Genomic DNA, 15,052 nt, shown 5'->3' with positions numbered 1-15,052 from the left:
TGGAGCTGGCCGACAAGGTTCTGAGTCCGAGCACGGGTAGGCGACGCCAAATCTTGCATGACTGCATCCCATAGCGCCCGACTGGTGCGGCAACCCACCACGAGAGGCATAACCTCATCCGTAAGAGACAACACGAGCATGGAGAAGAGGGCCTGATCCTGGCGGCGCCAAGCAACGAAGGCCGGATTCGACGTCGGCAGTGAGTCCTTGTCGACAGCAGGGAGCATGGCTAACGGCGTCACGATCGTTCCGTCAACGTAACCAATCAGATCATGACCATCAAGAAAGGGAAACACCTGCATCCTTCAAAACAAAAAATTTTTATAATTGAGCTTGATATTGATGAAGTGATGGGATGTAGACAACGAATTCACCGTTGTCGTGACAGAGGAAATAGCCACATCAGAAACGGTACGCTCAGACGAGTTCACAGAATCATCAGCCATTGAGAACCTAGGCTAACTGATACCAGATGAGAACGTATAATTGTATTGACTAACAACGACATGTTACAGAGTCTGAGAAAATATATAAATATACACAAGTAGAGATATAGGATGAGTAGGATAGTGAATCACAATATGAGTAAAAGACCTAGAGTCCTAATACTTATAAACTATTATTTTAGAATCCAAATACTCTAAGCCCATAATTATGTATATACATTTTATAGACCATGATTGGTCTTGGACCCCAAACCCAACCTAAGTGATCCAATTGCTATATTAGTCTAGCCCATTTTCCAAATATGAACCACTAGCCAAATTGGCAACCTAACCTACTATTTATAGTATATGTAGATATGTATAGCATGTTTTAGCAGCCAAAACATTTCCCTCATTCTTCTCTGCCTCAAAATCCTCTCTCTCGTCTCTCCCTCATCCTCACCATTCCCATCTCGTCCAAGCTGCGGGCAACAAGCAACAATGGTGAAACTCCACCTGGCTAAATGTGCGGCGGTGATCTCTTCCTTAAAGCAGCAGGAAACAATGGCATCAGGGCGGGGTGTGGTGGTGGGGCGGCGTTTAGTGAAGCTCCAAGACGACGGTTGTGACAGTATCGGAAGCAGAGCAGCTGGCAGCGGCAGTCCCCAACTCCGGAGTTCTCCTCACCGGGTCTTCACCCTTCTTCACGACGTAGCAGCTGCCTGGCGTTGCGGCATTATGAACCTGCGGTGGAAGAATGCGGGGGCCCCTCTTCCATTCGACGTAAGCATAGCAGGGCCCTCTGTTCTTCGCGGCGGTTTCGGGCGGCGGTGGTCGAGACGTGATAGCGAGCGGTGGTGCCTCTCTCTCCGGTGCAACACAGCAGCGGTAGCGGGCGATGGCGTGAGCTGGGTGGCTTTTCCCCTTCTCGTTGGCGTTCAGCGGTGCATGGCTGCTGATGGTGGGCGGTGACCGCGGCACTCCTTGTCCTCTTTCCGGCGAAGTGTGGATCAGCGAGAAGCAGCTTACGCATAGCCTAGAATTAAGGTGATTTTCCTCATCAAGCCTTTACTATGGTAATTAGTACGTAATAGCAGATGGATAGGATAATTATGGATTATCATAGCTTAATAAATAGATTATTCGGTTGTTGTTATTTAGCGATCGTATTATTATTGCTTAAGTGTAGTTTAGGTAATATGACCCCTAATAGTACTTAATGATGGTATTGGACCAATTAAGTTTATTAAGCATTGTTATTCATAATGGCTTAAGTGCCAATATTATTATGATCATTATTATGACTAGGGACAATTATGGTTCGATTAGTGATTAATTGTAGACCCCGAACAATGCTTGTAATGGGTCAATTAGGAATATTAATATCACTATTATTAGTAGTCATTAGTGACGGTATTAGAAACAATTGATTCTCAGGTTCATGATTATGGACTTGCTTTTGAGATGAGCTTAGGATTGGTGATTGCGTTTGGATTAATGAGCTTCAAGAGGTAATCTTCCATGTTACACTAAAACCTACTTTCACTCATGAATCTATGAATATTATTTGGTGTTGTGGAATTTCTTGGTGTTTTAGCCTTTATTATGTTGGATTATGGGCCTATATTGTGGATTATTGGACATGTGTTCATTATCCTTTCATTGTGATGAGAATGAGTATTTATTGTTATGGATTCAATGTATTATTTGGCTTCTGAGATGTGAAATCTGTGTGTTCTGAACTTATTTCGTATTCTGGATTGGATTATAGTGTATTCTGTTCTAGTCTGGGAGTTGATGCTTTGGGGTTACTCTTGTGGTGTATTCTAGCGGTATAATGTGTCCCGCTGGGGTCTCCCGCAAGGTGACGGTGGAGTGGAGTGGCGGACTGAAGCGTCCCGTTGAGTGGTTCCGTGTCCTTCTCGCGGAACGGTGCGGCGGATCACCGTGTTCCGCTGGATCCTTCCGTCAATATGGGTGGATGAGGTTGGCGGTCTGGTGTGTTCCGTTACCTTGTTCCTTCAATTCATTTCTGATTCTGTTCCAGTAGCTATTTTATGGTCTGTTGACTCTGTTGATTCATCTTTGATTCTGGAATGTGTCTTGAACATATTGTTGAGTATTCCACCTTGGTTGTTGAGTGTTTATTCATGATCTTCGGTCATTTATCTTGACTTATTGAGTTAGTATTATTGGTTGATTCCTTGGTTATTATCTTGAGTATGTACTGTGTTCATATCCTAAGTTGAGCACTGTTGGTGGAGTAATTCCTTTGGGAATGAATCTGAATTTTGTGTGTGGAAACCTTGAGTCCTTATGAGTATCTCTTGGCTTACTGAGTCTTTAATAACCTTGGGAAGTGGTTGGTAGAATTATGGCTTTACTTGTGGTTGGTATTATAAGAGGAATTATATGGGCTTCGCGCCTCTGTGGTAATGGGCATTCTATGCCTCTGTGGTTGAGTGATGGACAATTTTAATATAGTCCTCGCAAGTGCACGAATCAATTGTAGTGATAGTGTGCAATAGCAAGGGTCGAACCCACAGGGAATTGATATAATGCAATTTAAAGACTTGAAATTAAAATAATTAATTTAACAATTTAAAGTGAAGCCGAACTAATAAAATAGCTTGGAGAAATTAAAAACCAACAAGAACGAGATAGCAGGTAATTAAGTAACTAGCAGGGAAAATAATAAAATAACAGCGAAGCAAGAGAACTGCTAATAAAAGAATAAAGGCTAGGAAAAACAATTGAATAATCACGACACCAAATAAAGCAGGGGAAAAAAACTAGGAACATGAATCAATTACCATTACTTATCTTGCAGATTAGTTTAACTTGCCAATCAATTAAGGGTTCGTTCTAACTATTATATGACTACTCCGTATAACGTCCAGGGTAGGTCACGTATTCTAACCATTCATGTACTTAAGATACTTATTCGAACAGTTAAAACTCATTAAGTAAAGAAGAACTTACGGAATACCCGGGTTGTGAACCAAATAAACAATTCGATAAGACAATCACCCTACCGAGCTTGGAATTAGAAGTCATTGTTGTAGAAACCTCCGCCTTCACCGCAACGGAATCCTTATGACCGTAAGGAAAGAATTGAATTGGCCTTCCATAATTTGAGCAACAAACCAGACTAATCCCATCGTCACTTGTTTAAAATTGTTAAAAAGCTCTATTCTTTTACTTCCCTAGAGTGCCTCGACGGCAAATTATGCTGTGGACCCAGGTCCACCTTGCAAGGTGGACCTGGGTTCAAAACTACGTCGTTTTTGTCTTTTTTTTTTTTAATTAGTAAACATATTGTTGAATATAGAGTTGTTAAAAAATGTGTGAATGTAGAGTATAGAAATTGTGAATGTAGATTTATGATTGTGTGAATGTAGAGTTGCCCAGAAATATGTGAATGTGGAGGTTTCAAATTGTGAATATGAAGTATAGAAATCGTGAATGTAGAGTTATGCATGTGGGAATCTGTAATAAAGTTAAGAAGTTCTAGCAACTTGTAGCCTTGTAATGTGTGAATGTGGAGTTCTCAAGTTGTGAATATGGACTATAAGACCTGTAAATATAGAGTTTTGAATGTGTGAATGCATAATAGTGGTAATATAGTTACTAAACATATAATCCTGTAATGTGTGAATGTGGATTTTACAAAGTGTGAATGTAGAATATTGTGTATGTGAATGTAGAGTATAGTGTATGTGAATGTAGACCCAGGTCCACCTTGCAATGTGGACCTAGGTCCACGGCATAACAACCCTGCATCGACACAAATGACTAGGTTAATAAAACAAATAGCCCAACAAGCAACTAAGATATTCACTAACATAATATGGCTCAAATAATTAAGCCCAATAAAAGCTGCAACATTATTATTATTATTATTTTATTATTATTATTATTATTAAAATTGAAAATAAATAAAAATGTAATAATTTAATAAGATAAAATAAAAAAATATGACTAATTGGTAAAAATTATTAGGTCAAACATTATGAAATAAAGTATAAAAATTGCACTCATCATTGGGCTTCGCGCCTTTGTGGTAATGGGCATTCTATGTCTTTGTGGTTGGGCTTTGCGCCTCTGTGGTAATGGGCATTCTATGTCTCTGTGGTTGGGTTTTGTGCCTCTGTAGTTGGGCTTTGTGCCTCTGTGGTTGGGCTTTATGCCTCTATGTTGTGACATTGGTATGGTGGTTTGGTATGATGATTGGTATTATGGCTTAGTGGTTGTGGTTTGGATCTTATCCTTTGTATTATGGTTTTAGGGTCACTCTGAGAGAGTGATGTGAGATTGTGTTTGGTTGGTTTCACTTGTGGTTATTCTACTGAACTTGTGACTAAGTTGGTATCTTGTTATAGACTTGTTGTCTTATGCATTTGTTCCTTAATATTGGATTCATTTGGAAGAGTCTTTGGTTTGTGATTCATTCAGCTTGTTGTTGTTGAGTCATCTGATTTAAATAAAGAACAGTTTCGTTGGTGCGTATATTCTATACGTGTGTGTAAACCTATTTACAAACCATACTATACTATGTATTTCTCATGAGTGTGAGTGGTTGATTGCTTAGCATTTCTTTGCTAATGTTTTCCTAACTGTTTTTCAAGTATGAAGTAAACAGAGCCGAGAACGCGTTAGAGATAGACCTACTTCGTTCTATGCTTAATCTAGTGGATTGTTTAGATGTTTTTCAGGCCTGTGTGCCTTAGACTATATTTTATGTATTGACTCTTTCAGTTTTTCTACTTTATGGATTAGTGTTTTGGATCCTTAGCTTGTGCATCTAGGGTTGGATTTACCTAGATGTGGCATAACGCTCGTTTGAGTATTAGTATGCTTCCGCTTTATCCTGTTGTTAGTTCTGAGATTGCTAGCTTTTATATTAAGTTTATGCCTATCTCAACATGAAAATTTTAGGGGTGTCGCACAATGTAAACTCAAACCTAACATATATGTTCTTAAATCAATGATGTAACATGAGAGAAGACAATACAATGTAGATCTAGGAAGATACCCATTCAAAGCTAAATTATAGCACTTGAACCAAATAAAGCAAGGAAATCTAAAGATTACCTTCATTGATGACTTTAGATATGATATTCCCTTGAAATATTGCAAGTAAAATGCCTTAGGATGAAGTGTTTTTACCTTAGAGATGTAGTTTGTTCGTGGAAAGGAAAGAAATGAAAAAAGGGCAAGATTTAAGCACATTTGCGCCACTTTTACGCAACATTTCTGGTGCATGGGCGTGTCCACGCCTCATCCACGCGTGGATGGGTACTGGTTCAGGTCCACGCCGGCTCCACGCGTGGATGCTGGCGTGGATGCGTACTAGCTGAACGTCCACGCTCCCTCCACTCGTGAGGAAGGCGTGGGGTCTGATACGTTCTACTTTGATTTTTATTCGCCTCTTTGCTAGTGTCGATGACTTGTTTGATGAATTGTGGTCAGAATATACCTCCAAATGTTGAATCTGTGTAGTTAGTTCAAACAAAGCTATACGAAAGACAAAAATTACTAATAAATAAAAAAAATAAGGCGAAAACAAGCAAAACAAATTCTAAGTCCTAAAGGATAATATTGGGAATGCCTCCCAAGCGCGCCACGTTTTACGTCTTGGGCTAGACGTGGTGCAAACCCAATTCCTAAACCAATGTGGGTCAAAGGCTATTTTAAAGCCTTTCCATCTTTATTTTCCAACTCAAATGGGTCTACTTTGAGAATCCATTTTTCATTCACCCATTATCCGTTTTGAGCGTACAATACATCAATCTTTTTGTCTACCTACGATGAACTCGAATTCACTTTGACCCGACCCAAATCAGAATTGGACCCCACTAATATTTGTACTACAAAATAGTTATTTTCAATGCCATATATTTTATGTCATTTTTTCCAACAGAGCACACGCCCTCTCAAGTAGCAATTACACGTTTCTCTCGTCATCTAAAAAATGTAATAAAATTGTTTTAAAACACCTTTTTAAAGAAAAAAAAAAGACATCACCTCAGTTAAAAGCTACTACCTCCGTCCCATTTTGGTTGTCTGATTCGTTTAACGAGGCTTGACTAAAGTTATTTTTAATCCAAAATTTTATAATATTAAATTTAGCATTAATATATAAAATTTATATATTTAGAAACTACATTTAAAGTACTATTGAACACAAAAAATTAAATTTAAAAATAATAAAAAATTACTAAAGAAAATAAACAATGAATAAAGAGTTAGTTTGACCAATGAATAGTAAATAGGACAGGTAAAATGGGACGGGGGGAGTATTAAAATAAAAAGGAAACATATTAATAAGTTAAGATTATGTTTACGTATGACGTATCATGATAATGTGGATGATTTAGTTAGATAAATGATATGGTACTAATGATATGACAATGTATATAATGTGACAATAATAACATAGAAAGACATAGAAAGAGTGAGTAGCATGACAATGTATATGGCGTGACAATGATAACATATAAAGAATGAGTGATAAGATATTAATAAGGCAAAAAGTATCATTAAGAAATTAGTTTTAAATCATTTTATTTGATAATAAGTTTAGAACTACATTATGAAAAAAAAAAAAAAAAAAACCTCCAAAATATTATAACACTCGAGTTAATCATATTCGATGGTCCAAAAAGGCAATTACCAATTCCCAAACTATTCTTTTTCTTCTGCTGCTCACGTACAGCTACATGTACTCATTTTTTTATTTGAATAATACAGCTACATGTACTTGATAAATCTTTAAAGATACAGTCAATAATAAGTTGGGTATCAACTACATGCGATAGAATTTATTGCCTCTTTTTATTTTATTTTATTTTATTTTATTGTGGAATTTCTATATTCTACCCACGACAAAATGATTTGGAATAAATTAATGAGAATTCTCGAAGTATCGACAGTGACATTGACTCTTTTCTATTTCTTGAAACTTATAAAATCACTTTCAGAATCCTTGTTGGTGGGAAGAGGTAAATTATCATGGCAAATAATAATAATAATAATAATAATAATAATAATAATAATAATAATAACAACAACAGCAACAACAATAATAATAGAAACAACTTTAGTAGGTTGAAAAAATAATTATGAACAGATACTGCATTGTAACAGAGTCTGTAGTACTCCAAAAAAAAAATAACAACAACAACAACAACAACAATAATAATAATAATAATAATAATAATATTTCACTCGATCGGTTGTATAAAATTATCATAAAATTGTTTATGAAATATTTTTTTTTGTTTTTTGGGAAATAGGGAGAGGAACCCAAACAAACATAAAGCTTAATCGTTCCTTATGTCCAGGGACATCTTGGCTTTCTCAATCAAAAGTTAACTACTAATCTTTATAGGAGGGTCTTTGAATTCAATCCAATCGCAGTTTCTTTCCAGGACCATCTTCACGAGCCAGTCCGCAATAGTGTAATTCTCTCGGGGAGAGTATTTGATGGTGACCTCCCAATCTTTAGTAATCCAGTCATTGCAAGTTCTAATAATATTCATATAGGTGTTGCGCATGTCTAACCCTTTGTTGAGCCAACCCACGACCTCCTTCACGTCGCTAATGAAATGAATCTTCTTGTTACCTTTGTCCCATGCCCATTTGAGAGCCACATAAATTGCCTCGTAGTAGTAATAATAATTAATTATTATTATTATTATTATTATTGATAAGCATAATGAGGCAAGCTTGAGAGGTTGTCACAACTTCCTATTAGATGGATTAGATGGTAAACAAATTAATTACTAAAGGAAGAATGGTTACTTAAAGCTCGTCACATATTTTTTAAGAAAATAAATGTACGAATCATTTAACTAATTTAGGGTAATAAAATACATAGAGAAGTATCATCATGAAGAAACCGTGGAGGAGCGTGGATAATTGAATCTCCTTCTTTAGATGCTAACAAGGTTGATATATACTTGATGAAGAGGTTATTTTGATTTTATTTACTTATATTTTTCTTTAACAGTTTCTAGCATATTAAAAAAAATATTTTTTAAATAGAGATAAACATTCAAAACAATTCTTTAAAAAAAAAAAAAACAATATCAATTAATCAATGAGTGAATACAATGAGGGGGGAAATCAACCCAACTAAAAAAATCAATTTTTGAATGCGCAACCCGAGTCAAGGTGTGAGCAAACACATTCATTAATCTACTAGAGTATCTAACGGTAAATGCCTGAAACTTAGATAAAATGCATCGACGGTTCTTAATATATTATAATATTAGTATATGATAAGTCCCCAGGGGAGTCATTAAAAAGTCGGCAGACATATTGACAATCAGAACGGATGCACACTTTCTGCCAATGTTCCTCCTTTAACCAAGATAGGGCCTCTTTAATAGCAAGAGCTTCAGCTAGATGCACATAAGATCTTAGTGAGCCTGAAATAGTAGGGATTGAGTTTTTTAAATTTTGATTTTTTTTTAGATAGAGATAAACGTTCAAAAAAATTCTATTTAAACAATATATTTTTGCACTAAATCTTGTATCACATGTTTTCATGAATAATTTACCAGTAACTAATAAATGTAAAAAAAAAAAAATTGATATTCTCCAAGACCCTAGTTATATCTTCACTTATTATATGGTGCGAGTGAAACTATGGCTTATTTTGGTTCAACCTTAGCACGTCACATCAAATCAAATGAAATAGCTTGCTACAATATGATATGTGTGCACTTTGTTTTGTTCCTTTTAATAGAAAATTAAAATATAATTTGTGCATTTGTTTGCTGAAATGATTATATGTTACTTTATTGAAGCATAGATTTGGTGTCATGATTACTCCCGGCTTAACCACGTGTGAGTCTTCATTATTTATTTAATACAAAAATTCTATACTTACAACAAATATTCCTCTTCTCAATATTAGTAATTGAATGCATTTGGTGAAGTAGTTTTCAATATAAAATGGCATTTTCAATAAGTTATATATATATATATATATATATATATATATATATATATATATTATTACTTTGATTTGTTTTTATTTATGAATTTATAATTTGGTGTTTGGCAATTATTAGCAGATAGTTGATTGTATTAGTTGTTTTGGCTAGATGGTAATATTAGTTTTTTGTAGAAGTGTGTTTGGTAAATTAACTATTTAGGGTTAGTTGATATATCAAATGACTTATAAGAGTATCAGTTTTTTATAAATATAAGAGTATCAGTTAATTTTTATTTAATTAAATATCGCTAAATTTATTTTTAATTATAGATATATAAGTTTTAAAATAATTTTTCATTATTATTATTATTATTATTATTATTATTAAAATGAGCTTAGGGTTAAATTGTAATTATAAAAATATGTAGGTACTAATCTTGTGGTGTTGTTTTCCCAACTTCAATTTGTTGTAAAAATTTGGGAGCATAGAGAGAATTTAGGGGTAGTTTTAACTTTTAAATATTATTAAATGCAAGAAGCCATATGAAAACACTATCATAACTAGCATTTTGAAAAATGGAAAATCATACTAATAAGCTATGCAAATAAATTGATTTACCAAACAACAATTTTAGGTGTTTGGTTTTGTTAAATAACTAAAAATAATCAAATTGATTGAGAAAATAATTGTTCAACCATTTTCCAAACACCCCAGAAACATATTTAAAATTCATTGTATTATCTTAAAAAAATTATTAAAAAGAGAAGACAAAGAGTAGGACAAACAATATTTCACTGCTAAAATGGAGAAAACAAACAAAAAGTTTAATTAATATAATAATAATAAATAGATAGAGATGTGGGTAAGTTGGGGGTGGGTACAAAGAAAACCAAGAAAGAGGGTAGCTTCTTCGTTGGAAAATGGAGAAAAAAAATAAAAATGAAAAAACGCCACCTGAAATAAAAGATAAAAATAAATAATGAAAAGCGCCACTAAATTGGTACGACAAATATTTAATGAAGAGTTAATTATCGAAACAAACCATTAATTATAATAAAATTATTAATTTGGTTATTGACTATTTTTTTTACTAATTAAGTTCGTCAATTTTAAAAATCTGAATCAATTTGGTCCTCAATTTATTTTACCGTTAGACATTCATTAACTCGTGACCGAATTGATAATTTCGCTATAATCAAGTGACCATTTCAGTAATTAACTTTTCAAAAAAAAAATGCTGCAAGTGATGACTAAAATGGTCCATTGACTATAGAAAAATTATCAATTTATTTCTGAGTTAACAAATGTCTAAGAGCAAAACAAACGGAAGTCCAAAATGGTTAAGATTTTTAAAATTAAAAGACATAATTAGTAAAAAAAATAGTCGAAGAACAAATCGGTAATTTCGCTATAGTCAAGGGACTATTTCGATAATTAACTCTTTAATGAATAAATTGTTTATAAAATTTTCAACATGACTATATATCAATTGTGAACATTTGGTTACAAAATTTAAAATGTTAGACAGAAATTTAAAATTTGAAAAGCATTTAATATGATTAAATGTTTGAATTTGTTGGTGTTATTTTGTCCTTTAACCCACCATGGCCATGGCCACAATTTATTGTGGAGGGTGAGAAAATGACCAAAAAGTCCTTTGGATTTTGTATCCTGAACAAAGAACAGGCTAGACTCCAAATACTAAGCACGACAGTGACGATTCAGGCTTTCTCAGGGCCCCACTGGGGACAGTCAAACCTCTCTGTTCAGTCAAACCTGCTCTGTAAACAGTGGGACCCATATTCTGTCCTAGCTGGCAGGACAGATAAAAAAAAAAAAAGTAGTGAAGAGTCAGTGACGTGGTACTTTAGCTTTAAATGCCGTTTGGCGTCATCAGCTTCCTCCGATTTTAGCACAAGTTTTGACGTGCTTCTCATAAAGCTCGCCTTTCTTACTTTTTCTATAACCGTCTCTCTCTCCACGCTTAGTGGTTCGAATCACTAGTTTTGGATTTCAACTTTTAAGCTTTCAAGGCTCTTTGAGAAAACCCAGTGTTGTATATATAGGATCATAACTATAAAAAAAAATTTATATTCTTTGTAAAAGATCATAGATACATTGAGAAAAATTTTAGCTTATCCATTGGTGTTTGTTTGTTTGTAAGTGCATATATAGGTGGAGATTTTGCATGGAAGTGGTGGTGAGCAGTAATGTGATGAGGGAGTACAGGAAAGGGAATTGGACAGTGCAAGAGACAATGGTGTTGATAGAGGCGAAGAGGATGGATGATGAGAGGAGGATGAGGAGGCAAGCTGGGGAGAGCAGTGGGGGGGAGAGGGGGAAACCAACGGAGCTTAGGTGGAAATGGGTGGAGGATTATTGTTGGAGCAATGGGTGTTTGAGGAGCCAAAACCAGTGCAATGATAAGTGGGATAATCTGATGAGGGATTTCAAGAAGGTGAGGGAGTATGAGCGGAGGGTGAGTGGAGATGATAACAAATCGTATTGGAAACTGGAGAGGAATGAGAGGAAGGAGAACAACTTGCCCACTAATATGCTGCGTGAGATTTATGAGGCATTGGTGGAAGTGGTAGATAGGAAGGGTCAGAGAGTGGTGGTGGGTATGGGTGTGGGTGTGGGTATGGGTGGTGGTTCTGCCTCTGCTTCCACTTCTGGTTTCATTCCCCAGCATTTGCCTCCTCCAATGCAACAATCCCCCCTTGAAGCTCAAATTGCTGCACTGCCACTCCCTCCGCCGCCGCCGCCCACGGCGGCGGCGGCGGCGGCGGCACAAACACCACCGCTTCATTATCAGCACCAGCCACATTGCACCACTCAGCCCTTTCCCAGAGTAGGTATCTTTTTCTCCCACTTTCTGACATTTCCCGGACAAATATTTTAATCAAGATTCCATTTTTCCCATTTCAATGAGATCAATGATGGGTGTTACTCCTATTTTACCTATCCTATTTACTATTCATGGTCAAACCAACTCGCTTATTTTCTTTAGTAATTTTTTTATTATTTTTAAATTTAACATTGTTTTGTTTGATAGTACTTTTAATGGAGTTTCTAAATATATAAATTTTATATATTAATGCTAAACTTAATATTATGAAAAAATTGGATTAAAAATTACTTCTCGTTAAACGAACTGGACATCTATTCTGGGACAGAAGTAGTAGTTTTGATGCTTCATCATTGATGGGTTTGTGGAGCTCATAGTGTATTTATATATAAATTTAATTTTTTGTGTTTAATAGTACTTTTAATGTAGTTTATAAATATATAAATTTTATATATTAATGCTAAACTTAATATTATGAAAAAATTGAATTAAAAATTACTTCAGTCAAGCCTCGTTAAACGAACTGGACATCCATTTTGGAACGGAGGTAGTAATTTTGACCCATCGTCATTGATGGGTTTGTGGAGCTCATAGTGTATTTATCTTACCCAGAGAATTCCCCCCACCACCCATCATCTTTTCAAAGCTGACATTTTCTCCCATCTTTTCATAACACATTATTGCTTCAAGTTCCATATGTGCATTGAAGTCAATCCCACACATCTACCTAGAGAAAAAGTTGAGTGTTTTAGGGGTGACATGGTAAGAGATTTATGTTTATAACCACAAGATCACGAGTTTGAATTATTGTCCCTTACTAGACTATTTACTTTCTTGTAACCTTTTGTTAGGGTCAGAATGCGAGTTTACTCACACCCAAAAAGGTTGTGAAGTTTTCCACGTCATTCAAAAGTTGAGTGCTTTAATGAGTGCTCCCTCATCATATTCATGGTAGTTATTGGCACTTAAGGGTTTGAATTTAGTAGGGTATTAATTAATTTTAATTTGTGGTTTTTGCATTTTCATATATGTGTGTTGGAGATGTGTGATAGCTCAGATCCTGATACAAGTGAGCACTCAGACTCACCAGCAAAGAGGAGAAGAATGGGAGAGGGAACCAGTGGGACCCAGACTAGTGGAGGAGGAAACATTAATTCCCATCAAGAAGTTGGGCCTGCAATTTCAAGAAGTGCTGCACTCATAGCAGAAGCCATTCAGTCTAGTGAAGAGAGGGAAGAGAGGAGGCACAGGGAGCTGCTGAGCTTGCATGAGAGAAGGCTTCAGATTGAGGAATCAAAGGCTGAGATTAACAGGCAAGGGATCAACGGCCTTGTGGATGCCATTAACAGACTTGCAAATTCTATCCTTACTTTGGCAACTAACAATAACCAGCCTGGGGCCCCTCCCTCCTGACTTGCAAGTTCAATCCTTGCTAATAATCCTTTTATCTGATCATCCAAAAAAAAAAGAAAAAGATCCAATCAGTTCCTAAACAGTGGCCTTGATCCCTTATTTCAGTACTAACGATTTGAACTAGTACTGGAAAAAAAAAACATATTTTGGTATAGATCCAATTGCTTGTAAATAAGCTGATCATGAATTGATTCTTAGCAGGTATTATGTTTTCAAGATTTTCAGTTTCTCTCTGTCAAGAATGATATTCAATTCAAACCACCTTCTTCTGGCTTAATATTATTTTCCATATGCATTCTATTATACTGTATACCACTGTATCTCTCGGGACACTTAACATTGCATTAGTGGGTTCAATATGAATATTGGTGGCATTGGTCAACACAAGATGCAACCTCACTGTCTGCAAAAAGAAAATAGACCACCTGCTAGAGTGATGGGAAACCAACAATCACTTTTAAAAAGTGTGCACTAAGTAAACTTCGCCTTGTAACTTTATTAGGTAAATGATTACAAGGAGATAAATCAATATAAATTGTCCATAGCTGATTGGCTTAAATCAAAAGAAATATGATTTGAATTTGTGAGTGAATTACAAGTTCGCATTCTTAGTTATTTTTAATAGAGTTACCCGTACTTCCTTGTACTTGAACAAGCAGGAGTCTAAAGATTCCACTATCATTGCACACACATTTTCTAATATCTACTCAAGTACTGTGTGCATTTCAAATGACTGCACAAATATATTATTGCTTTTATATTTTTTCTTTTTGAGAGAAATGGGAGCATATGCTAGAGAATACTGATGGTGAGTAGAAGTTCTGAGCATGGCCATGTGTAGGGCAGCAGAGGACTGGTCAAAGGGGGTCAGTCAATGATCTGTGGGTTGGCCTTGGACTACCATTACAAGATGCCCATTTATGTGCTATTATTGGTGTCAGTCTTGAAAAGGCTGTGCTGATGGAAAGGTTGGGCTTTTCTGACATAAAAAGGCCCTACTCTATTTTCACTTTTTTCCTGTAGAGGAGAACCAATATGGTAATGACTATTGAGTATCATTTCTGTTTTACACTTTCAATTTCATTTTAATTCATATTTTTCTAGTGTTATTGCTTACACCAAACAAGCATCTCAAAGAATAAATTGGAATTTGAAAAATAGCATGCTTAAAAAATAAAAAAGAAGAATTTGCCAGGGTAAAAAGAATAGCTCACTGTAAGATTTTCTTATATAATACTGTCCTTGTTCCATTTTATCTATTCTACTTACTATTCATTGATCAACCTAATTCTTTTTCTTTGTTTATTTTCTTTAATAATTTTTATTTATTTTTAAATTTTATTTTTTGTGTTTATTAGTACGTTTAGTGTAGTTTCTAAATATATAAATTTTGTATATTAATACTAAACTTAATATTA

The 15,052-nt window shown here is 35.2% G+C and overlaps 1 protein-coding gene across 1 annotated transcript; it reads left to right on the top strand.

Moving 5' to 3' along the window:
• The first annotated feature begins 11,384 nt into the window (after positions 1–11,384).
• LOC116033010 lies at positions 11,385–13,911 on the top strand. Its single transcript, XM_031275763.1, has 2 exons — positions 11,385–12,224; positions 13,263–13,911. Exons 1-2 carry the CDS (start codon positions 11,562–11,564, stop codon positions 13,632–13,634), a joined length of 1,035 nt encoding a protein of 344 aa, XP_031131623.1. The 5' UTR covers positions 11,385–11,561; the 3' UTR covers positions 13,635–13,911.
• The last annotated feature ends 1,141 nt before the right edge of the window (positions 13,912–15,052 follow it).

Source organism: Ipomoea triloba, chromosome 10, assembly GCF_003576645.1.
Source record: "Ipomoea triloba cultivar NCNSP0323 chromosome 10, ASM357664v1".
NCBI classification, from domain to species: Eukaryota; Viridiplantae; Streptophyta; class Magnoliopsida; order Solanales; family Convolvulaceae; genus Ipomoea; species Ipomoea triloba.
This window is presented reverse-complemented; position numbering and strand designations above follow the sequence as displayed.